The sequence below is a fragment of the Anthonomus grandis genome, chromosome 9, assembly GCF_022605725.1.
Source record: "Anthonomus grandis grandis chromosome 9, icAntGran1.3, whole genome shotgun sequence".
Lineage (NCBI taxonomy): Eukaryota > Metazoa > Arthropoda > Insecta > Coleoptera > Curculionidae > Anthonomus > Anthonomus grandis.
This window is the reverse complement of record NC_065554.1, coordinates 17128988-17154669: the sequence shown is the minus strand read 5'-3', so window position 1 is coordinate 17154669 and position 25682 is coordinate 17128988. Positions and strand designations below refer to the sequence as shown.

The following is a 25682-nucleotide window of genomic DNA, read 5'->3' as shown; positions in this document are numbered from 1 at the left end:
GCCAGCGCGATTGCAAAATGTCCAATTCTAAAGCTGCCATTTTGTTTTATTGATATTTGATAAATTAGTCTCGTTTTCTTTTTCTGAATATTTGTATTTTTGTGTTAAAATTTTGTGTTTTATATAATCTTTAATAATCCCACTGTGATCTGAACTAATTAGTCTTTAAATTACGTCCGTTAAGTAACCCGCAAAATGGGCCGTAAGAAGAAGAAGCAAGCAAAACCTTGGTGCTGGTATCCTTTTTAAACTTCTAAAATGGGCTACTTTAACGCCCCAATTAAAAAATATTAATAGAACAAATTTGCTTTCTTAACGTAAATTAGGTATTGTAATAGGGAATTTGATGACGAAAAAATTCTTATACAACATCAAAAAGCAAAGCACTTTAAGTGCCACATTTGTCACAAGAAGTTGTATACAGGTCCTGGCTTATCCATACATTGTATGCAAGTTCATAAGGAAACCATTGACAAAGTTCCCAACTCATTGCCGAACCGTTCCAATGTTGATATAGAGATTTATGGAATGGAGGGTAAGTATCCTATTTTATTCAGCTATTATTAGATCATAAAGTACAACAGTGTTGCCAGGCCATAAAAAACAAATGTACATAGAGGAAAATGAAAAGTAGTCCTCAACATTATCTCTGGTCAATATCTTTATAAGCTTCAATTCAGACTCTATTAAGAGACTCTTTGATTTAGATGTCTACAGACTGTTTTTGAAATGTTTGTTAAATGTTGTAAAAGTCCCACACTTCGTAAAGGTCTAGTTTAGCGTCTTTTCTTCAAAATCACACCGAAAGTTATCAACTAAGGCTTGATTCTACATAATTTTACCAGAAAAAGAATATTTTGATGGCAGATCAGCATCTTTCTAAGTGGATCTTTTTTCAAACAAAAAAAATAATTTTGTCATTTATACAATTTAATTGAACGGAGAATTATAAACCCAACCTAACTTTTTAAAACTGCACTTTATAATATTTAAAAATAAGGTCTAGTTTTGACATTAATATGGGAAGAAACAATCAATCAATCTTTATTAATGTTAATACATAATAAAGTGTTTACACACATCATAAAAAAAGAAAAATATATAATAACATTTAGAGCCCAAACTAACAGTAGCAATAGTATCACTTTTAAAAACATACACAAAAAAATTATTTATAAACACTACAAGGTTAAAAGTTTAGATTTGTAAGATATTAAAATTGTGATAAAAACCTTCCTCATATGTATAAAAAGAAAAAGGATTTTCTATTTGTAAGTTCTTAGCTGTATTCTTAAGGCTAACAAAAGATTTATGTCTAAAATTTAAGGGAAGAGCATTAAAAAGTCTTATAGCCCAATATCTTGGTCCATCTTGACTCTTTGCAAGTTGTCATTATGATTGTAGCAGATTTTGACTTTAATAAAATTGGACATCTTTGTGTGTCCCATACCTCTAGATATTTTGTTTCACATTTCACAGAAATTCAAAAAGAAATTAAAATCACTTTTTATTATCCAGGGCATGTTATAGCCTTGACAATTTTTTTAATGATACCCTTTGACCTGTGCTCTGACATCATTTTAGTGTTTCAGTTTTGTTTCCTATTAAATATTTTAATTTACTTTCTCTAAATTCTGTTCTATTGACAGCTTTACTTATTTTTTAATCCAATTTATCAAGAAGATGCTTTTTTTTTCAATCTGTTTTGTTATAATTAATTTTGGTAATGTGTGTACAATTTATGGTAAATTTTTTTAGATGTTATGTTGTTTGAAATTTGAAATTTAAAGTGAATTTGGAATTTTTTAGTTTTTAGGATGCTTCAACACAAGATTTTGTTTTGTCTTACGTAATATAGCACATTTTCTTTCTTTCTTTCTTTCATATAACAAAGATTCATACAGAAATACAGGCACACAATCTTCCCTGTACCCCAGAACTGCAATCACTCATATAGCTCTTGTCTGGAGCCCAAATGTTCTCCTAACCTCTGCCAAATGCCACCAAGCAATATGCAATATGAGCATGAAAAAATAGGATACATGAAGAAAATCAGCAGATACTTTCCAAGAGAGAGATTCAGGAGAACATACATCTTAAGTTTTCCAGCTAGACTACTTATGTGATTCATCCATTGCAGCTTAAGGGGTCTAAAGTTCTACTTGAAAAGGTGACCTCAGCTTCATTTGGGACATTCACTTCTCTCATAGAGAACATTGTTTGTTTGGTCTTTCCTGCATTATGGAGCAACTTGTTGGAAATGTTCCTATAATGCCATTTTACAATAATCAGTACATTTTTTTACACTAATATTATATTCTCAAAAATGCATTTTCCATTGCTTTTATTGTTCGATTGGGATGGGTTAAGTTTAATTACTGACATTTTTAAGCCTGGTCCCATATTTTGAAGTGTAATTTTTCTAGACTAGACCTTCACCTGTATGCTTTTATATTTTCTACTGCTACGGTATACAATGAACCACTTGGATAAATATGACAAATAGTGATTTTTACACACACAGTACTCGGAACAAAGTTAACATACATTATATAAATTGATAATAAAAAGTATTTACAGCCTTATAAATGATGCCCCTAATGCAAAAACTAAGGGTAGCATTTGTGCAAAACTAATTAAATCTATTGATATAATCAGGCCTGTCCTACATTAGAACTAAAACTTTTAACACAAGTAAAATACCAACCCACTTTAAAGAATCTATGGTTATTCCAATCTATAAAAGTGGTGAAAAAAATAAAATTTAGAATTAGTATCATAGATGCCATGCATTCCCTAGCATCAGATTTTGCTAACAATATGCATAACAATAAAAATTCATAGTCTGGCATGAATCTGGCAAAGGCATTTAATACTCTTCCTCGCCAAAAGCTTTTTGATGAATTCTCACTCACATTATGGAGTCGAGGGTACAGTGTTCCATTTTTTTAAAAATTATCACTTAATACTTGAGGTTAAATGGAACATTCAGCCAACTTCAAACAATTTAAATAGATTTTGGGATCCATTTTTTTTTCACATATATAAACTCATTGTTGAAACTGGATATTAATGGTAAAATTACATCTTATGCTGACAGCACAGTACTTGTTTTTACTGGAAGCAGATCTTTAAGTCTGTCAAAAATCAATTTTCTGGCCTATTTTGATTAACAAGTGAGAACAGACCCAACTATGATAAACATTTGATGTAGACATATTATATCGAACAAACAAAATGTTAATTTCAACATTGTATTTGCTAAGAGAATATCTCCATACCAAACTCCTAACAGTAGTTTACAGATACCTGGTTGAGTCCTTTCTCTGGTATGGATTATCTATTGAATGGATTGTCTTTAATGGATCTCTATTGTAAAAATATTTAAGAGAAACAGGTTATTCTAAATAAAACTATTATTTAATGCAGAAATTTGTAACATTGAGAAAATCAAAATTTTAAAAAATTTGTCAACCATCATCATTTTACCAGAGCAGAACATTTAGTTATTTTTTAGATTATTTAGCTCCTATAGTTTATATAATGAAATATGCAATGGCATTAGATCTACATAATATGTATGAACAGTATAAAAAATGTAACAAAAAGAGCAGAATTTTATTTACCAATAATTTTGATAGATTTGCAAGACTTATGAGGTAATGACTAAATTACTGATAATTTTCATACTTTGATTCGGTTTGCTACTACTACTGATCAGATAACAACTTGCGAAATATAGTTAAAAAATTACCTGATTCTAATGGTGCATACAAATATCTTGGTACATTCAGGCATCATTATAAGAGATAGCAATAATCATACAAGATTTATAATAGATGTGTGTGTTTTTTTTTGTTTTTGTTTTTAGGATAGGATTCATAAGGTAAAGATGGAAAGAGGTTAGGGGATAAATGTAGGAATTTTCTTACACCATGTTTCCTTTTTTTATACTTTGGCTACTTTTTTTATACTTGGCTACAAAATACATCATTCTACTCATTAATTAGCATTTGGGTATATAATCTAAAAGCCAAAGCAAAAAAAGATTTCATCAGTGACAAAATAGGTATTTATAGGATTAAAGAATAATAATTTTTGGGATGAGAAAAAAATATTAGAATTAAATATTAAAAAGATATAACTTTTATGTTTATTTTGCCTTCTTCAAATGTGAAGTAATAGAATAAGCAATTTAGCTGACAGTTCAGAACCCTTGGCATGAATTTTCTGGCCGAGAATATTATCTTCCTACATCACTAGTAAATAATTATTGCAAAGATAGGGTAGTGAGACATTACATCTAAAGTTTGTTAAAATTAGATTTAATAAATTGAAAGCCACATCACTGTCAAAAAGGGGGAAAACACATAGAATGTATATATTTTCACAAGATGGTTAACTGTTAAAAAACACTTTGATTGTCTCATCCCTCTAAATCTAGTGATCCATTTTTTGTCAAATTATTGAAGCCCTGTTTTTAAAAATACAAAAATGACAAACAAAGCCGACATATACGCCTGATATTGAGATAAGAACTATTAGCTCTAAAGGCATTTTAAAGAATCATTAGTCATTACTATGCAGACTATGATACTTGTTAAGTTTGATCAATATTATGTAGATCTAGGAAGGGTTTGTCAACAACTTGAATATAATAATACCACTATTTTTTGTTTAAATTCTGAGACATGTTAGATGGTATTAACTAAAGGATTAATGATGTATCTATCCTACAAGTACCATGTAAATTCTATGTATATAAAACCTTTTGAAGAGAATCTGATGGGTTGAACAGGATTGATATAGTCTTCATTCTTGGCTAATCTAAAATAATTGTATAATTGTTATTGATGATTGTGATATTTAAACTTATTTAATTAATACTCTGCAATGAAGACTACTGGCAGCACAATAACTTTCTTAGAAAACTGTTTATGAAATGAAATCAGGCAAAGAGTATTAATTTTATGTTTAAAGAGATTAATTTTATGTTCACATTTCCATCCACATTCTCCTCCAGTCATGCCTCTTTATCTTGTTGGTTTCTGTTGGTTTTTGTTTTCTCAGCAATTTTGTTCAAAGCATATACATTTAATGTATTTGAATTTTAACAATTTTTTATATATATTTTTAATAATGGCTACTTAGGCAGCTTGTGTCAGAGCTAATCAAATTTGTACTTTACATGATTTGAAACTGTCACATTTTTATTGAAACTACATATACTGTTTTTTGTGAGGAAAACTTAATATATTTTTTTTAATTTTCATCATCATTAAGGTTAATTAAAAGAGCAATTAAAAATTAGCTAATATGGTTAATCTAGTAGCTGTGAACTTAATTGAAAAATGGAGATTAATTTTTCTTGAAATTTAGTGACTTTTTTCCAGTTTATGCTTCGTATTTAACAAGGCGGTAGTTCACCAATAGGTATGGAGCTGTGTTTATTGAGGTCTTATAAATCATCTTAGAAACAAAAAAAAACAATATCCTTATTATTTACTGATGAAATTCTGAAGGAAATACAGTGATTTTTGCTAGAATATACATTTCTGTGCTGTAAAAAGCATTTCATTTAATAACATTGTAAAATATTAGTTAGTAAGCACCTTGATAACCCTGCAGCTTTTTTTAATTTCACTCATTTTTTAAATATATAATAAAAAGCTCATATATCATAGTCATTCTACTTTGCTCTTTAGTCATATTATAAATAATATTAAAATTTTGAGAGTGTAAATTAATTTTCAGTTTTGTATATAGAATTCAATAACAGAAATATTTACTTTAAGAATAAATGTAAATATTTTTTTCATCAAGGCCTATCTTAAAAAATCCAGTGCCCAATAAATCCCACATAATTTCCTTGTAATATATAAACACTCCTTAACACACTATGCTGAACAGCCATAAGAAAGTAAAAGCGTATATTTTAACGTGTTTTTCAGCAATTTTCAGAAGTTTTAATTATAACACTAGGCAACATGGAACGTATACAGGTTACACTCACGTGCGTCTCATTTCTAAATGTAATCTTGCCAAACGTGTTTTTAATATGATCTAAAAATATACTCCTCTTGATATTTGGTTAAATTCTGGAAGTTTTCTGTGAAATGTTTTTGAATATGCCACTTGTTTACTACTTTAAAGGTAAATAGTATCAATTTACAATCATAAAAATACTTTATTCATTAAATGTTGGTTTTCTCGCCATTACTTATTTGCATATTTTGAACTCACAATATAGGTTAGCATAATTGCCAAAGAAGTATGACACAATTTCTGGATTTCATCATTTTTTCTTTCAGTTTAAAGATTTTTCATAGTAAAGGTCTAAATTTACTTTATTTTTCAAGGTATCCCTCCAGCAGACCTAAAAGAGCATGAAAGGCAAAAACAAAACAGCAGGGGAGCAGATTCCTCAGATGAGGATGAGCCCGCCAATAAAAAAATGAAACCTGAAGGTTTATTGGGCAATGCTCCTCCTGGTATGGCAGCTGCTATGCCACATGGCATGATGCAAGGTATGATGCATCCGCCCCCAGGTATGCCACCTGGAATGCAAATGATGTCTATGGGCCATATGGGCGGACCTCCATTTATGCATCCTGGGTAAAGAGTTTCTTTTAACAGTATTTATTACCTGCAAATTGTTGTTTATTTTTAGAATGCAGCCTATGTTACCCCCTCATATGATGATGCAGGGGCAGGGCCCTCCAAAACCTTTATTTCCAAGTGCTGTACCGTCTTCATCTCCTGGAGCTGCCGTTGTGGGTGCCGATTTTAAACCAATTAATTCAGGTAAACAAATTGTTAATTTTCTTTATGCTGTACGTTATATCAAACTGAAAAGATTTTAAATGCAGGGTGGAAATTTACCTGGAATTATTTGAATAGAAAATAAAAAGGATGTGTTCTAAAAAATGCTCACATATGTCAATTGGTATGTTCAGATGTACATATTTTATTAAAAACACTTAATACACTTAAACACTAATACACACAATAAAAATGTGTTATTCAGAGTATGTCATGTAGAATATTCTAAACAGAATTCTAAAAAGTTTGATGTATCACGTTAACAATACGTTGATTTAACTGTACGAAAATAAATAGTTCTTACTTAATAAATAGTAAAAACATAAAGGCGCTTGTTGCTACCTTGATTGGTTCATATGATGGCATTTGTATTCACAAAAACTGTTACTGATGTTTCTTTACATAACAGAAGCATTAGAGGGAATTAGAAATACAGATACAGATTAAAAATTGAGGCAGCTAGTTAAGACGTTTGCACCCCCAATAAGTGTCACAATCACCCTGGATTAGTTTTTCACTATAAAAACAGATTAAAGGCTTACAGAAATAATATCTTCGAAGCAAAGAAAAACTATAATTATGAAAAGATTTAGGCCTGCAATAATATAACAGGAACCTCATGGAAAATTATAAATGTAAGTACTAATTTTTTTAATCAAAAGTGTAAATGTTTTCCTGATGTTATTACTAATGATGGTAATACAGTATTAGCCTTAAGGTAGCTTAAACATTGCTAAAAGCTTAAACGACTTCCTTGTTAACTATCTTTTCAAAGTAACAGAGAACTTTAAGACACTTAAAAAAATCAATATGCTTTGAATCAGCTTACCACATTCTTATCCACTCTCACTGAAAGTAGAATCCTTGATATTATTAAATCTCTTTTAAGCAAAAAGTCTTGTAATGATATTCTTGTAGCTTTTACCTATCATATTAACTTATTATTTGAGTTGTGGTATTTTCCAGTTAAACACAAGTTGCCTAGTATTATACTTTTCATAAAAAAAACAATATCTTTCCTGTAGAAAATACCAGAATGTTAAACAACCTTGAATTAAAATTAGTCTGGTATTCTTCTTGACATGACGAAAGCCTTCGACACGATCAACCACTCCATCTTTTTAATTAAGGGGTTATGCTACCTTGTAAACCATAATATGATGTCTAGATTCAAAAATGTTTCCAAGAAAACCCAAACTACTGAAAGAAATTATATTCTGGTATTTTATTGTTGATACATTGAAGTGTATCTTGAATTATTGTGAGGAAATAAATGCAGTAATGAACGCAACACAGCCTATTTTATACAGCACTTGCAAAACAGGTGTCGGGTGTAATAAGTTCTTATCTCACTGCCGAAAAAAATTATACAGTATTTTATGGCATACCTATTATCTATGACCTGTCAGAGGGATTTATTGAAATATTAATTTGCTTTCGAATTATAGACTCTTTTTAAAGAAAATGGTACATTTATACAGGTTTTTATTGATTTAAATTATAGTAAAACAAAATCTCTTAAATATTTTTAGAAAATTCGATGATAGGCTTCAAAGGATTGTTTTACGGAAGTTTTGGAGTAAAAATTATAAAAATCGGTGAAAAATTGTGGCAAATATGGCTGGAACCGTTTTAAAGAAGTACGTTTTAAGACAAATGCTCATTTATGTTTGGTACAAGTTTTTCATTACTGAATGTACATCATGTATTCTTACAATCAATCTGCAATTTACTTATAATTCTGTACTTTTCTTAAACCCCAAAGTATAATCAAACACTTAAGCAAGAAATAAAGAAAACAGTAACCCCCCATAAAATATCTCATTATGGAGGTCCAGCTCTAAAGTATGAACATGACATCATATTTATCTAATAGGAACCAGACTGTTTAGCTGGGAAATAAGTTTTAGTGACATAAAAATAGTATTTGCTTAAATATAGTAAAGTTATCATCTTCATCTCTATCTGTGTTATCCAGGATAGGAGCCTACTTTTAAGTAAGGGAAGTTACTTATAATCTAATTTAGCATAGCTCTGCAAGTTTTTAGGTATTATAAGCATTTATCATGGGATGACCAGGTAGAGTCAGTTTGTAACAAGTTGGCTCCATGCAATTTTACATTTTAATTCAAATATATTACAAAATGGCATATACACTAAATAAATTACAACTCACACTTATAAAACTTACACTACTTATATAACTATGCCTCTGGATATGAACTTGGTTATCATTCACATCTAAGTACCCTAAGTGACAAGTGACATCTCAGTACTCAGTCTTAAAAAAAATATACACTATATCATATAATACACATATTTATTATAATACAAACATACCATATTTACAGAGATCAGCTACACCACAATTAAAAAATTTAAATAATATGCTTACTACATAGGCAGATATTTTACTTATTTTAGACTAGAATGTTTTTTTTTAAACAAGTCCATGATATTTTCTTATTGGCTTATTATGTTGGATATTTTTTTATTTTCTTATGGTTGAAATAAATACATTTTCCTTTTAGTGGATTTATAATGAACTGGCAACAGATTTATTTATTTAATACATAGGATAACTCAATTAAAGTTTAAATTACATTCATTGCAAAAGGCTGGGTATCAAAACTTACAAATCATCAAAATTAGTTACAAATACATTATCAAGATAAAGCAAAATAAGCTGTAAAAGCAAAATGTAGCCAAGAACTAAAAATATAATAAAGAATAGAATGAACGAGAATAACAAGTAAAATCTTATTCATAAAAAAAAACATTTAGCCAAGATTAAATTAACAACAAAATTTTACAACATATACAAGCAAGAGATCTTTTAAAACGAATTAAAGTAATAATATTATTATCAAAATTGTATGTTTTTAATAGTCCCATGTAGATTAAAAATGCAAATGAGATATGCCATGAACACGTTTGAACAAACGTGTTCTTGTGCCATAGATCTTGTATTGTGAAAATGAACAGATACAATTTTATAAATATTATTGCTCTGCATATATGTAACTTAATACGTTTCTGAGATAGAGTTCTCTTATTGTTAAAACTCCAATTTCAGCAAAATAAATAAGAAGAAGAGTATCTTTTTGTTTTTTTTATTTTTATGTTTACGCTTCCACTTAGAGAATCCTGTCATGAAATATTCTATATATTTAGTTTTTAAGATCTCTATTTTGCAATGTTTTATTAAAGTTTTTAAATATTCTGGTGATTAACACATAGTGTATTAAATAATTTATTATACTTGAAATACAAATAAGCTCCACATTCCTTTTGCTCGATTGTTTCAGGTCCTATAAGCATATTCAGTCATTTGCCAGAATATATTTGGAATATTAAACCCGTTCTGGCATTTAAAAATAATGTAGCCTTTACTCTCCCAATAAATTTTGTGCCAATTTTTAGTGTATTTTAGATACTTATATATCTTTTTAACTCTGAAATATAAATGGGGATCGGATTGACGCGAACCTAAAATGAAGTTATCACATTATTTCAAGTAAGGCATCTCGATTTGCCTCTGTTAAGGCAAGGTACTGTATGTAAAATTAAAAGGCATTTCAGAACTCATGAACATTCTAAAACAACCTGGGTCAGTAAACGAGGATACATAACTTGATATTCTATTTACCAGAAAAACAACATGTGCTTTATGTATGGTATACATAAAGCACATGTATAGTGTCATACCATACATATCTAAAAATAGATTAATAATGATATTAGCTACTGCTACATGAGAAACCCTATATCAAAAGTTTTTATAAAAAAACATGAACAAATGAAAATACCAAATGACACGTCCGAGTGTTTCTTCGAACGCGTCTCCATTTATTTTTTATTAAATTTATTGCAGATAAAGTTGCCACTCTATATATATATAAGTAATGTATATTTGCACTACCTAGAGAAAAAAATTATGTTGCCTAAAAATAAAAAAAGTTTACTTACTGGATTACCAAAATAAATAAAAATGCTATTAGGATATTTCAAAAGGAAGTTCAAAAATAGCACATTTACATTTTATTTTTAGTGTCCGGAGCCACCATAAGCGCACCACCCACAACTCACTCCGCGGGTCCTAGTGATACGTCCAAAATAAATACCATCGCGGCCACTGGTGCTTCTAGCAAGATCATACACCCTATAGAGGATATTTCCTTAGAAGAAATACGATCTAGAAATCCGAAATATTCGAGACTGAAAAATGATGAACGGGGGTCGAGTGCAAATTCAGTAGCATCAGATGTAAGTTGTCACTACTTTTTACTGTTTTTAAATTTATTTTTGATTCCTAAGAAATTGCTGATGTTTCTCTACATAAATAAATACCAAACATATTAAATTTTAGGAGTTCCAATGCTTATAATCGTAACCTTCAATCATTCCTTTTTAACAAACAAAAAATACCAAAAAATTAAAATATATGCCAAGTAGAAAATAAGTTAAAGAACAATGAAAATTTATCAAAATTTGTTGTTATGATCTTCTCCACCTCTCTATTTGACAGTGACCTATTTCTCTCACTACTACTGTCAGAATATTGTAAATCTTAACACCAAGGTGCTTAAAGATGCAAATTTGTGATGTTATTGGGATCTGTATTTTCTTAACATTAGATGTTATAGAGTAAGGTGGCCCACCTGTTGTCCTATCAGCACTGTGCAAATATGGCATACATAAAAATAAACAAATATGTCACTGAGAGGATCACCATAAGTTGTGAGATAGGAGGAAAAATTTTTTTCTTTCCTGAAAATGATCTTACAAATATAATCAATACAATTATAGCATACATTATTAAATATTCTATACGAGCTCTATAAGCACAGATTAGATGTTACTTTAATGTCAATTAGTTTGCAAATTAATTTTATAATATTATTTAACCTAGATAAACATTGTTTTTATTTGAGGCTCTAATCAATTATTGTTCCTAGATATTAAATATGTATCTTTGTACATGAATATCTAGCATTTTGTTAACATTAAAAATGAGTTTGAAAGTAGCCATCGAATTGTTTTAATCATCTCAGTCAATAAATGAATATACAGAGAAAAAGCAAGGGACTTAATTTTGTATTCTGTGGTACTAGGTTTTGACATTTAATGTCATCAAATAACTCTTAAAGAATTCAAAACTGATGTGCTTTTTGGACAGTCCATATTTTAGAGTTTTTTACAGTTTTGTAAATAGGGTTAACTACAGATGTTTTAAAGTATATAGGAGCAGACCCTGTTTTAAGTATCAAGTTAATCATGGAGAATAATTAAATACTCATAAAATTATTGAATTTTTTTGAAGTTATTATTCTCTGTATTCCATCATAGCCATTTATTTTTATATGAGTTTATTATTTTCATATGTATTTAATGATTCTACCAACAATTCTCAGAATAGAACTTAATGGCTAATTAACATAAGGTAGTACTTATATTGTTTATTACTTTTTCTTGCCTGTTCTGATTAAAAAATAATTATTAGAATCGTCTTCAGCATCGTAAAAGACATAAAATAAGACGCTGTTTAGCCATCCCGCGAAATTTTGTACCTTTTACTCTCAGGAATGGACTATCTAAGACATATGATTTGTAAATTTTATACCTTTGTTTCTATGACGTTATGTTGCAAGACTATCCTTTTTAGTTCAGCACATTTTTAATAGCTAAGATAAGATTTTAGCATTTTATGGACATGTGGTAAACATTATTTATAAATTATCATAACTGGGTAACAGTCACTTAATTTAAGTAAAAATAAGGTTTGTCACTTGTGTTCGACGATTTATGGTACTGCTAAATTTATAAATTTGAGAAAAGTATTGAATTACTTCTTTTTTAGGTAATTCAATAATCAACTTCTTTTTTAAGTAATTCAATAACTGCTTTATTATAGTGACGAATATTAGCTAAGATCATTGAGCTCTCACATACCAATCATTGTTTGGCATTATTGTTCTTATATTGTTTTAGTGTTTTTATTTAGCTTAGTGTATATAATTTAGGTACTTTGGAATAGGATATACTTATTATAACAGCAAATTACATTATTTGCCCCAGAAAGGCGAAGAGTAGGTTTGGGCCATTCTTTAACCTTTAATCTTTCTAATTGACAAACTTAAAAACTAAAAACAAAAAAAAAATTACAAATTAAGTAATGGAACACTATCCTAATACCAAATAGAAAAAAAAATTAACATCAACAGCCGCTAAATGAAACTTTGTTTATACAAAAACAGCTCGCTGTACAAGTTCCAACAGCCAGAAATAGAAATGCTAAAGTTTAATTTAAGACGATTACAAAAACTAACAGCTTGAAAGGTAAAGGAACGTTCAAACAAGGTTGTGATATGGTGCGTCATAAGCGTGTTAAACCTAACGTGTCTGTTGTGTATTACTTTTCTGAAAATAATTTTTTCTAATAAATACACACTAATGCGAGTCCTAAATAAACGATACAGAAAAACAAAAAACTGCAATTTGAAAATCTCAGATACCTCTAATCATTTAAACCTGAGTACGGATTGCGACCCATGACCATATTTCCTCAGATTATTAAGAAAGCGACAGCATGTATTTTGCACTAGTAATCTAAATTGAGAATTTCGATCCAGGCAAGGGTAGTATACAATCATGCAATGGTTTCTAACATAACCAGTGACTCTGACGATTTTTTTTTACATTTGAAAACTTAAAATATGTTTGCATGCGTAAAGCATACATATACGCGAGTAACATGCTAACATGGTATCTGAATTGAAGAGAAGTATACCCTGTCTGAATAAGTAAGGAGTGTCACCAAACTTAACAGTTAGGTTGGTTTGAATGTTAGCCTGTTGAAGTCTTCCTGCAAAGAGCAAAATTTTTTGTCTTACCCGGATTAATCTGCAGGTTGTGATCCTTGGAAAATTTCATACCCTGCTCAAGATCTGAATTTATACATTCTTCAGCTAACTCAGTGTTTTGAGGATCAAAAAAAGTACAATCTGAGTGTCGTCAGCATACGAACGTATCTCAGAGTTGGAAGCCACATTTGGGAGATCAGAACTGAAGGTCTGTAAAATGCTGTAAATACATAAATAAATAAGTTTCCTTAGGTCACATCAAGAAGTTACTTAATTTATAAGAATTGAGGTATAATTTCTAATGCTTCCAACCAGGTAAAACATGATATAAGTTTGAGACTTGACCAAACATGTAGTTTTCTTATAATAGTTAAGATTGAGGTTTGTGATACTTAATACTTCCTTTTATCTACACAAAAATTTTTCTATCTGGTATTTGAATATTTTACAGATGTCAGCATCCGTCGTAGCCACACAACAAGCAGTAGCAGCGTCACAGGCCGCAGCTATGCATGCAAAAGCACAAGAGGCGCAACACCAGCATATGGCAATGATGGGACGGATGGCAGCCGCTGCAAGTGCAGCAGCAGCATTTCCTGTACGGGTTTCAGGTAAGAATTTTTCAAAATATACTATCCCATTTGTATAATATAATAATAAGTGTATTTTATGTTTTAAAGTTAAAATGTAATTTTAGGGAACGAATATTTTAGTATGGATCAGGACTGATAAAGCAGTTCTTTACTTAATAAATGTTTAATATCTTTTTACAAAGTACTTAAAGATGTGAATAATCCAGAGGGTAGATTTCTTGTTGAGCTTATATATAGAAAGTTATGTTATAGAAGTGCGAACTGTAGGTAAACTGTCCTTTTGAATTTTTGCACTGTGTGATATTATGTGTTCTCAATAACTGAAAGTCTTTCTAAACTGTCATAGAACCACGCTCAACACTAATTTTTTCTAGTTTATCAGACGGATGAGTTCTATTTTTACAAAAATAACTTTTTATTAACCATGTTTGTAAGATTTCCAGCAGGTGAATGTGTATTTTTAAAAATTAAATCGATGAATCGTTGTTGTCACTTTCGGTTTATCGAAAAATTACTGGAATGATAGGTTTACCATTCATCCTGAGCCACCCGGTATAGAAGATATATTATTATATTAGACTTTTTAGACGTTCCAATCAAAGACCAAATTGGTTTATCTATTACAGGACAAATATGGTTTGTCGAGTCCAACACCTAGATATTTGTTTATTAGTAAACAGTCCCTAAAATTTTAGTTCTTAAAAACGTATAAAATATAGCGGCCAAAAAGCACGTATAAAGTTTTTTTTGTGTTTATGATTAATATTTGATTACTGAACCCTCAAAATAAGTTACCTAGATCAGTCCCGATTTTTTATTAAATATGTCTAGAATATAAAGTTAAAGATGTGCATTTTGTAAACTAGGACGAAATTATCTGCAATACAAAGAAATGAAATATCATTTTCTGAACTTTATTAATTTTAACAACAAAATAGTTGTTTATCTAACAAGTGTGTAAAATGATCCTTTTTTTATGACTTTGAAATTTTTATTAATTTCCAGGAATTTATTTTTATGGATTCCCAAGAGAAGGAAAGAGATTTTACACACGTGTAACATACAAAATTTTGTCTACGACTGAAGAAAACAAAAATAATAGTGCGTAAAAAAAAAGGAGAAAACAAATTTTTGACCAATTATAAAATGAATATCAAATAAACGTTAACTTACCTTTTTCCCACTAGTGCCTAAAAATGTCTTTTGTCATCAGTGCATAGAAAGTCAAACTTTATAAACCCTGGGAACTGTGTAAAGTGAGTACTTTACGCACGGTAAACGATAAAAAATATTTTTCTACTACCGTGCGTTTTTAATTTCATTGCAATAGTTAATGGATGTTAATGAAGAAATTTCTCAATTATATTCATAAATTTAATGACTTGATTCTTGTAGCTTGATTCTATGTAGCGTCCTGAGGATGATTTTATTTTAAAAAAAAATCTAAACGTCGGCATTTAAGCAAAAATTTTTGTTTTTTTATTTTGACTCTATTTCCTTCTAGAAAATTACCACTGGGTCCCAAAAAATACATAAGCGATAGTTTAAATGTAAGCACTGAAGCACTTTAATCTAGAGCTTCTGTAGGCATCATCAGATATTCTGAGATGAATAACGATAAACTACAGATAATATGTAAAAACAAAACGGACCGATACAATTAATAGTGAACAAAAACCAAAGAACTTCACAGTCTTAATTGAGTAATTTTATGTAAAGAATGTATTGTATATGTATTAAAACGATATAATGTAAGTTATTAAAAATAAAAATAGACACTACTAAAAATAGATGTATGTCATTCCATATATTATGGCAAAAATAAATTTTCAATTTACATGTATAATTTTAATTATCCACATTTCAATATTTTCCATGATGGGTATACATCTTCGACTAACAGTGCCATAGAATAGAATTAGTCGGGTTTTTAACATACTTTTTCAGAATACAATCTGTGGCACTATGGTGCGTATGATGCGTTACTTTAACAATAATAATAATATTTATCCCTTTGGCATGAAGTTAACATCTTTTAAGAGTGTATATAAATGAATAATAATAAACATCTGATTAGCAATAAACTTGTCGTAATGAATGTTTTTCTTTTCATTTAATCAAGGCCCGCCAATAGCTGTGATGGCAGGTGGTCCAGTAATGACCGGACCGACGATGAGCGTTCTGCGGGGGCCCCTGATAGGCGGGCCCCTTATGAGACCACCTCACCAGTTTGGTATGCCTCCAGGTATGTACCAATACTGAAGCGAGTTTATGTGGTGAATAATGCGTTTTTTTAAGATACCAAACTTTTTCGGGTTTTTCTCAATTTCAATTAGTCTCACTTGATTTTACAGGGTGCCTTACTACATTATTTGTTTTTAATCTGGAATTTGTAAATTTTGGATTTTTTTTTCTTAAAAAAACTAGTTAAAGCATTAAAAGCAAAAAAAATCCAAGAAAATGATATAAATTCATATCAAAAGTATATATCATTTCAATTACATGCTTGTGAAACCTTGAGTTTCTTAATGAAACTTTGGGAATGAATGACTTATAAGAATTACGATACGTGTAATACGTACTCGTTTCTATAGTAAGTCGACTTGTTAGGTTTTGGTGTTGTACAGGGGAAATGGTATAATTTTGTTTGGGCAATTTAAAAAAGTGTCAAAATTAAAGTATTTACTTTGCGCTTAACTAGATTTTTTGATTGGAATTAATTAAAGATATCATTAACAGTTATTAATTTTTAAGATCCCATATTCTTGGCACCCTGTTAAATTAATTTTTTCAAGTGAGATATTTGTTAATTGAAATTGGAAATTTTTTAAATCCAAACTTAAGGACTTTAAGAAATGAGAGTAACGTTAGTCGTAGAGTAATCAAATTACGCTAATAGACTGTCCGATTTTATTTTGATACTTTTTTTTATATATTTTTTTACTATTATTAATTTTAAGAATTATGACGCAAAAGCTTTTCATGGCATAACAGGAGAATCAAAATTATTACTAATATAGAAAAAGTTGCATTAAAACCAAGAAATAGGTATAATTTTAGAATTCTCTGTATCTGTGCGAAGTTATTAAAATATTTTAGGGCCTAAGCCTAGTTTGTAAGGCCTTAAAATACTAAGAGGGAACAATTTATGTTTTAACATTTTCTAGAAGAAAGTTTCATTTATATATGTACTAGACAGATAGGTGTAGTACTGATAATATTTATTTTATACATAAAATGTGTATCTTTTGTTGCACTATAAAGGAATAAAATTTGTTATTTGCAGCAAAAAATTAAGTTTTTCTTTGGTTTGTATTTAGATTTATTTATTAGGAATTCAGTTTATAAAAATTTGCGTGAATTTAGTTGGCGTGGGTGGCAAGACGTTATGACTTTTCTGAAGAAAATGCTGAATATTTAATTTATATTGAGACATTTGAAAAATACTTACAATTATTCTCTTTCGATTGCAGTATGCAAAAAATGTATTTATTATTTTTGTTAATGTAATATAACTGAGTGTGTTATTCCTGGATTAATAAACTGGCTAAAACAACACAACTTTCTTCTGCCTATTGTCCAGTCAATAAAAAATTTTGAAAGTGCACTAATTCAAACTACTTAAAAGTCAATTTTTGTAGTATACTGAGAAAAAAAAATGTTTGTTATGTGCTAGGTAAGCAATTTTAGCTGTCCTTAATGTGGTCAATGTGTTATATTCTGTAGAATGGACACTGAATTCTTTAGAAGATTTCAATGGCTGCAGATCTTGTTGGAGCATATAAAATCTTGACTATGACCAATACGTTTGTTCCTCTCAGGCTTCGCCACTTATATTTACCTATGATATTATGTGTGTTATTATATCTATATATATTTAATACAGGGAGTAGTGTCCAAACTTTAACAGCGCCTTCTATCTTCAGAATAAGCCTTAATTTTCTTTATAAACTTATATGGAAAAACACTTCGTTTTTGGAACAGATAATCGTAAAGTTTTTAAGAAGAAAAATGTTTTTTTTAGTAGTAATTTTTTTATTACTTGAATAACAAAGAGCATTTTTTGGTCAAAAAATTTGATTAGATTTGACCCCACCGATAAACTCAACGTACGTGATTTTTAATTGAATATTCTTGATTAAAAATGGTCGCCACTGCTTTTTCTAGAAATAATTATTTCTTAAATCTTTGCTCAGTTTGGAGATAATTTGATTCCTTACCTTTATTTCGTATGATGCAAGATTTTCGAGTGGAAAAATAAAATCTCATGTAGGTTCTATGTCAATTTACATCCAAGAGTTTTCTTGGAGAAGAATTGCACTACCTAAAGTAAAATATGACTAGAGATGTGTTACATATCCATGAACCTGAGCCAGAAACTCATAATTCACTGTCAAAAACGTTTGATTAATTGATGAATTCCATCCATTGGAAGAGTGCACCAAAGCAAAAACTGTAAAATATTCCAATGATTATTAGTATCATTTTACTGAACCCATCTGAATGATGAATAATTGTTGAATGTATTGGAATTTTCAGCTCTCTTCAAAAGCTTAAATCATTTGTAAGAAAAGGAAATTAAAAGTTAAGTACTCTTAGGACCAAAATGTCAAACATCTTATGTAAGACCAAAAGTTCCCAGAAGTCAAAAGGAGTTAATAAAAAGCCAATGAAGTGTCCTTGTCTCATAGACATGTCCTTAAGAAAGCTGTAAAGCGTAAATAGATTCTGATATACTGATATGAACCAAAAGTTCACAAAAGGATCCTAATAAATTTCTGGCGCCTCACCTAGAGACCAAAGAATGGCAATAAGCCATCTTGGTTTTACGCCTTGGATTAGGTCTAAAGAAATTGAACTCGTCTCATCCTGGTCTGAATTAATTGAAGAGTTTTCTTACGGAATATTCAAACTTCTCGAAGAAATTTTTAGCTGGAGCTGATATTCGTAACTACTGACAAGGCCGGATATTCACTTAAGAATCTTGATGGATTTCTGGAGGCTTACCAAGAGTTATCAGAAGCCAAAAGAACTTGAAAATGTCAATTAGTTCAATGTCTGTAGATTAGGTGTAAAGGTGTTAGCTTATCTCATTTTTCTCCTAATGAAATTAACAACTTTCTTGCAGAATATCCAAACTTCTCGAAGGATATTTTACCTGGAGCTGATATTCATGGTCATAGAAGTCTACCAAACTCGAGAGTTCACTCTCAAAAAACGGCTGCTTATTGAACGAATTATGTGCATTGGAAGTTCTAATAGGAATCAGAAATTCATATAAGGGTATTAATGGATTTCTAGAGCCTCACAGAGTTATCACAGGCTGAAGAACTTGGAAATGTCAATGAGCCATCTTAGTTTCACGTCTTCCACTAGGTGTAAAGAGCTTGACCTTTTTTCGCGCTGTTCAAGTTGCGAACACTGCAATTCAGGACCTCCTTATAGATCCCTATCCCCTTCGTACATCCTTGCGATGTTGCACTTAGTAATTCAATTGCCAAGTGTAGATTTCGCGATAAATAACATTTAATTTGAGTTTTGTTATGCAGTCAACAACAGATTTCAAGATACCAGATCCGTTTCTGCGCTAACCAAAAAAGTTTATTGGGTAGGTAAATGGTCTTCCTAGTAAATACTTGGATTTACAGGGTGCCCCATGATGAACTGATAGAGTCGATTTCTTGATTGGTAAACTTTGGACATTTGTTGATTAATTTATAAAAATGCATCTTTTAGAAATTTTAAGTAATGCTTTATAAAACCGGCAACTTCTTTGTTATTTTTAATAGATCATTTCATAGATATTTTAGAGGAAATTGAAGTTAGGTTTCTGGAAAACCAAAATCTTCTTTAGCACGAGTAGACTATTAATATTTGACAATAAATTCAGTGCTTAGAAATTCGCCTAAAAAGTTATATTGACAAAAACTTTGTTTCTGATTGAAAAAAGGAGGGTTTTATTTTATTAGCATATTTAGAATTTAAAAAATATACGAGTATATAAATTTGTCTATTCCAAAATTTCATAGTTTTCGAAATATTGGCTATTTACTTATTTATTCGAAAAATAAAGTATTGTTTATTGTTTTACATAAAATCTAAAATTATTCAATAACGGTTATACTTAAGCTTGTAAAGTTCCTGTGGGCCTAGAATTTACATAGAATGTAACAAAATATAATAATGGGCTTCCATTTAAATAAAGACTTACATATTTTATGGTTTTATGTAGAACTAGCAAGATCTACTCGAATATGTTTAAAAGATTGATTTTTATCTTTAATCGGCATTGCTAATTCTTTACAGATTTCCAATGCCTATTTTTCAAGAAATCGTTGGCTGCAGTTTATCGTACGACTCCACCCAATGATATCTACCCACTTCCTATATCCATAACTTGTAAAGGCAGTTTATTTGTAATATTTTGTCTTATTTAATGCAACTAAGCAATTATATACAGCATTTTTTTGAGAAAACGTCATATTATAAAAAAATAGAACTTAAAAAGAACCAAGACATTGTTCTCATTTAACTCGTGTATAGTGTACAGTGTTGTCCCGTTGTCCATGGGCTGATCTTTTGGGACGACCGAGCAGGTACCGAAGTAATTCACGCACTCTTATGTGTTAGCATGCATTGCATTTATTCAACATTCAGGCCGGGTTCGTACTGTTGAAAAATTACGCCTCGTTAACGTTGTTTAATTTAACGTATCTCAAATAAGTTTATTTATTTTAAGCCTGGTCATTCATGGTATAAAAATATGAAAATACTTAGTCAAATTTCTGTTTACTTGCTAGCAAAGATAGCGTCTATATAGCCATTTAAATTAAATTACGTTACTATCTCACTTAATCTTGTCTGTACGAACCCGGTTTTACAATTTACTTAATGTCACTCGCTTAGTTTTGACGTGGTCTGGTTGGTTTTTGTCATTTTTTTGTTGATTTTTTTTTGATTGATTGATGATATTTATTATTATATATATTTGCATCCGTCGATTTGATTTTTCTATACTATTATTGCGCGCAGTGATATGGTGGATGGCGGGCCGTAGCTATTAACTTTTGGTTAATTCCTGGCTTAACTTACCGACATACGCATTGCATACTAATACAATTTATGGCAAATTTACTAAAGCATTATCAATTGTATGTTCTAGTGAAATCTTATCTTTATTGTGAAACCTTTGACTTGTGGAAACACCGTTATCATTCCATTCAAAGATATAAGCTGAAACAGTCTCATTATTACGTATTTCATAATTTTTACTGCATTTCTATCTAAAAAAAGTAAAATGTCGGTCGGTTAACGACGGTTTGACCCAAGGTAGATAAGCCGGCTTTTAGTTGGGGACTTAGATTTTTGAGGAATGATCACTAATCACCCAAACAACCCGTAGATTTATCTGGTTTTGGATATTGCCGTTTTTTTCTAATAATACATGTAACTTTTAAGATAATTAATAACCCTGCATACGGGATGGTTCAAAACGTAGTAAATATCGTTTTGAACCACCCTAATTATAATAGTCTTAAACCTGGGACGGTGGTGGTAAATAAATGTAGAAATGTGTACTTAGTTTATATTTTTAGCCTAGGCTTTGTTACTCTTTCTATGGAAATATTTATTTTGTCTTTAGGGTAAGTATTGGTCAGGTTTTTCACCAAATGGTTATATCAGCAAGTAAAATGGCAATATTCAAAAAATAAAATAATAAATATTTTAGTCTGTGGTGATTTGCTCTGATCTTTTCTAAACAAGATACTCTGGAACGCTTGTTAACTGATTTTATACAGTGTACAACATTTATTTTGATGTTAATAATAGGCTATTTCATATCCTGATAACTCGCTAATATAACAGAATTATTTCTAATCTAGCTGCTTTTATATATTTCACACTTCAGTTAGTTTGCATTTTAACAGTTTTCCATACCTTACAACACATGGTATATTAAAAAGATTTATTTAAGGTATTAGATACAAAAATAATATATTTCAGGACCATAACAGATTTTTGTCTAATGTTATTGACCGATATTTTATATAATAGTTCCCTTGTCACACATCTTCTTGGCCTTACTGTTCAATTTTAGGAAATAGATCCTGTAATAGAAGTCACTTATTACCCGTAATGTAAAAAGAAACAGAGTCAACGTCACTTTTTTATCCAGAATTCAAGAATAGGGTTCCAGATATATTCAAAAAAAGCTAGATATAATTTGGAAATTATTGAATTAATAAACTAGCATATTTTTAGGTTGAAATTGATACATCTGATCGTACTCTTTAATCCAGAGCCTGGACCAAAAGCATTATTACCGTTTTTTTATACCTTAACACGTCATAATAGTAATCAGCATGGTTATATTCGAGAAAACTTTGGCATTCTATTTTACCCTGGTTATATATTGGCATATGTTCTTGTATATATATACTTGTATATATGTACTTGTATATATTTCTCATTAATTATAAAAGCTGTTTGAAACTTCTTTTTGTAATGGTGTTTCCCTTGGATTTTCTTTATCACTTTCATCTAAAATTTTCATAGCTTCTTCTGACTGGTCTCGTTGAAAACCTGATTTTTCAACGATACTTGTAAAATGATCCATTGAAGTTGCATCTTTTATATTACACATTTCCATACATTTTTTAAATGACTCTTTAACTTCTAAGATTACATGTTGATGGTCATCAATTATGTTATTCCTAAATTTAACTAATGGAATTTTATCCTCTCATCATAAATGTTATTGATTCTAAAACTGTCCCTTCTAAAATATTCGGGATTGTCTTCTGGCTCACATCCACATTCCAAACACCGGCACAATCTAAAAGATCAACTTTGGGGATGGAAGTATGTGATTCAATATCGTTTAGAAGTCATATTTGAAGGAAAGAATTTTAATTTATCATTGATTTGGGGATCCGCAGGACAATTATCAAAAGTTTTCTTCTTTGATGTAATAAAAATATTTATCAAGTTCTAGAAGACGTAATTTGAAGAGATCACCGATCTTCCGACTCTTTTCTTATTTTTATAAGTAACTGGCAAACACAAGTTCTTTAAAACATCGCGGTTTGGCACACTTTCTAATCAAGAGTACTTTTTATTTAGTAGCTTCTTTGTTCCCTCGTATTGGCTGCAAGTAAACAGGTTACTCTTTCTTTGCTTAATTTACCTCCATGGCATTTTTCACCCATTTAAAAAATAGACCAGTTTTATCTTAAAAATATCTTAACTTATTTGATTTAAACCATTTTATAATAATTATAATGTAATACCTATTAACATTAAAATTTTTTCAAAGTATATTTAATTTGAAACTGGGTTTATTGTTAAGTTCGTCACCGAGTTGCAGAATTACCACTTTATTTTTGACAATTGTCCTCTGCGTATACATAAGCAATGATTTTTTCTGAATCCAGCTATCAGTTTTTTTTAAATCTTCTAAAATCGTCAGGCTTTCGACGTGAAGACATTTTAAAGGCAATTTACTTACAGAACACAATGCCACAGGTACTATAATACGAGTAAAACGAATACAAAAACTGGACCAACACAATAGTATGCGATGTTTATCAAGGCCCCCAAAATCATTTATGATCGGCCAATTTACAAATTTTTAATGTCTGGCAGGAAAACAATGTGTTGAGTTGTTTTGAGGTTGTCAGGTTGATCGAAATATGATGCGGCACGTTATTTTACGATATGTTACAGAAGCTGTTTTATTTCATTCACTCTCCGATAGATAAATGCAATCTGTATTTTTATCTTGGGTTTTCCCTATTGGCTTTCTATGGGTATCATTGCCATCACTGCCTTTTGATTTTCATACTAAGAAACTTCCCAAGCAATTAAATATTTTTATTTATATTGCACTCGAAATTATTTGATTTATAAATAGCTACCTAATTCCTATTTTGTAAAGAGCACTAAATCTTGTTTCACTTTTCAGGCACTTGACACTAAATTAATGGAGGTAACAGGTTTATAGTGTTTATAACTTTATTTTCTTAATTAAACATCTACAGTTATAATCGGAGAACCGAGAGTGAGAAAGTAAATCGGGAAAACCCAAGTTAAAAAATACATAGTACCTCTATCTGTCGGAGAATGATTGAAACAGCTTCTAACCAAACTAACTACCCATGTTTCGATTAAGTAGACAACCCCAAATCAATGTATTTAGCTTTCTTTTCTAAACGAGGATTTTCTGTGATAATAAATAGTAGTCACCGACCGTCATTTTATCGGACTATATCATCTTTGCACGCTCAAAATTTGTGTGGCCGCTAATTGCGAATAGCAAAAACTCATCACGTTATTATTGGTCACGTACTTATCCGGTGAATCCCATCGGTGTCCAATCTTATGTAATAAGCTAAATTGTGCTCACTAGTTCAGTTATTTATTTATTTTTAAGGTTTTGCCTTTCATAAAACTTATTTTAATAATTATTTTTTATGTTTTTCATTCATTTCAAGTCTGAATTTTTGAGCGATATTTTACAATATTGATGTTTTTACTCGATTATATCGATGGCATAGATTGTAGATATTGATATTCACATCGATGTTTTCTTTCAATGTCGCCTCCCTGAGTCAGTAACCAAACATTGCCCTACCGAAAATTCCCGGCCTATAGTCAAGCCAATCGGATATATAAAGTATCGCCGCACCTATTCGTTTTACTTTGGCCTTGAAATTTCGACTAATTAAATCAAAATAGTTACTTTTCAATAATGTGATATAGATATAATGCATTTCCAAGGAAAATACAAAAGGCATTTCGATTGACGGCGATTCTTGCCATAGAAACTGTAATAATAAAAAAATTAATGGTTTTTAATTTAAATTTGTTTGAGTAGAATAATGCCAACCTTGGTAGGACTTTCCTTCCTAAACCTTAGGCTATACCACATGCATTCAAATATTAAACATAATGGAAGATATTGGTTTGAAAAGAAATTCTTTAATGTTGTGCACTGTATATTCACACACAAACGTCCTTACCAAAATGAAATTAAGCAAATCGCTATAGAAAGAGCGGCAAAGTAAAATGATATCGCCAATGACACTCCAAACGAATTAAAAGACACCTTTCCCGATTTTCTAGGTATGATTCAGATGCCGCACGGAATGATGTACGGGGCTCCCATGTTCCCCACCGGCCCCATGTACATGCAGCCCCGTTTCAGATGATCCTCAGTTATGATCCTCTACCATCCGCAAGTTTAATTTTTAAATTAAGTGCCACCCATTTTTTTTTAAATAGATTTAAGGATGAGATGACGGCTTTAAGAAAAAATGTTAATTCACTTATTTCGAAATTTGTGTTCTTATATTTTCCTTTTTATATATAATAAAGAGAGAAATAGTAAACACTAGTAACTTCA

At 30.2% G+C, this 25682-nt stretch overlaps 1 protein-coding gene across 2 annotated transcripts; it reads left to right on the top strand.

Moving 5' to 3' along the window:
- On the top strand, positions 1-25682 carry LOC126740233 (BUB3-interacting and GLEBS motif-containing protein ZNF207). 2 transcript variants are annotated; one of them, XR_007661847.1, is made up of 8 exons: positions 1-236; positions 327-535; positions 6360-6615; positions 6671-6804; positions 10874-11088; positions 14137-14296; positions 16401-20874; positions 25403-25682. XR_007661847.1 is itself a non-coding variant. In XM_050446166.1 (8 exons), exons 1-8 carry the CDS (start codon positions 196-198, stop codon positions 25486-25488), a joined length of 1224 nt encoding a protein of 407 aa, XP_050302123.1. In that variant the 5' UTR covers positions 1-195; the 3' UTR covers positions 25489-25682. The 2 variants fall into 2 exon arrangements, 1 of the variants encoding a protein (XP_050302123.1); XM_050446166.1 differs by having other exon boundaries at positions 16401-16523.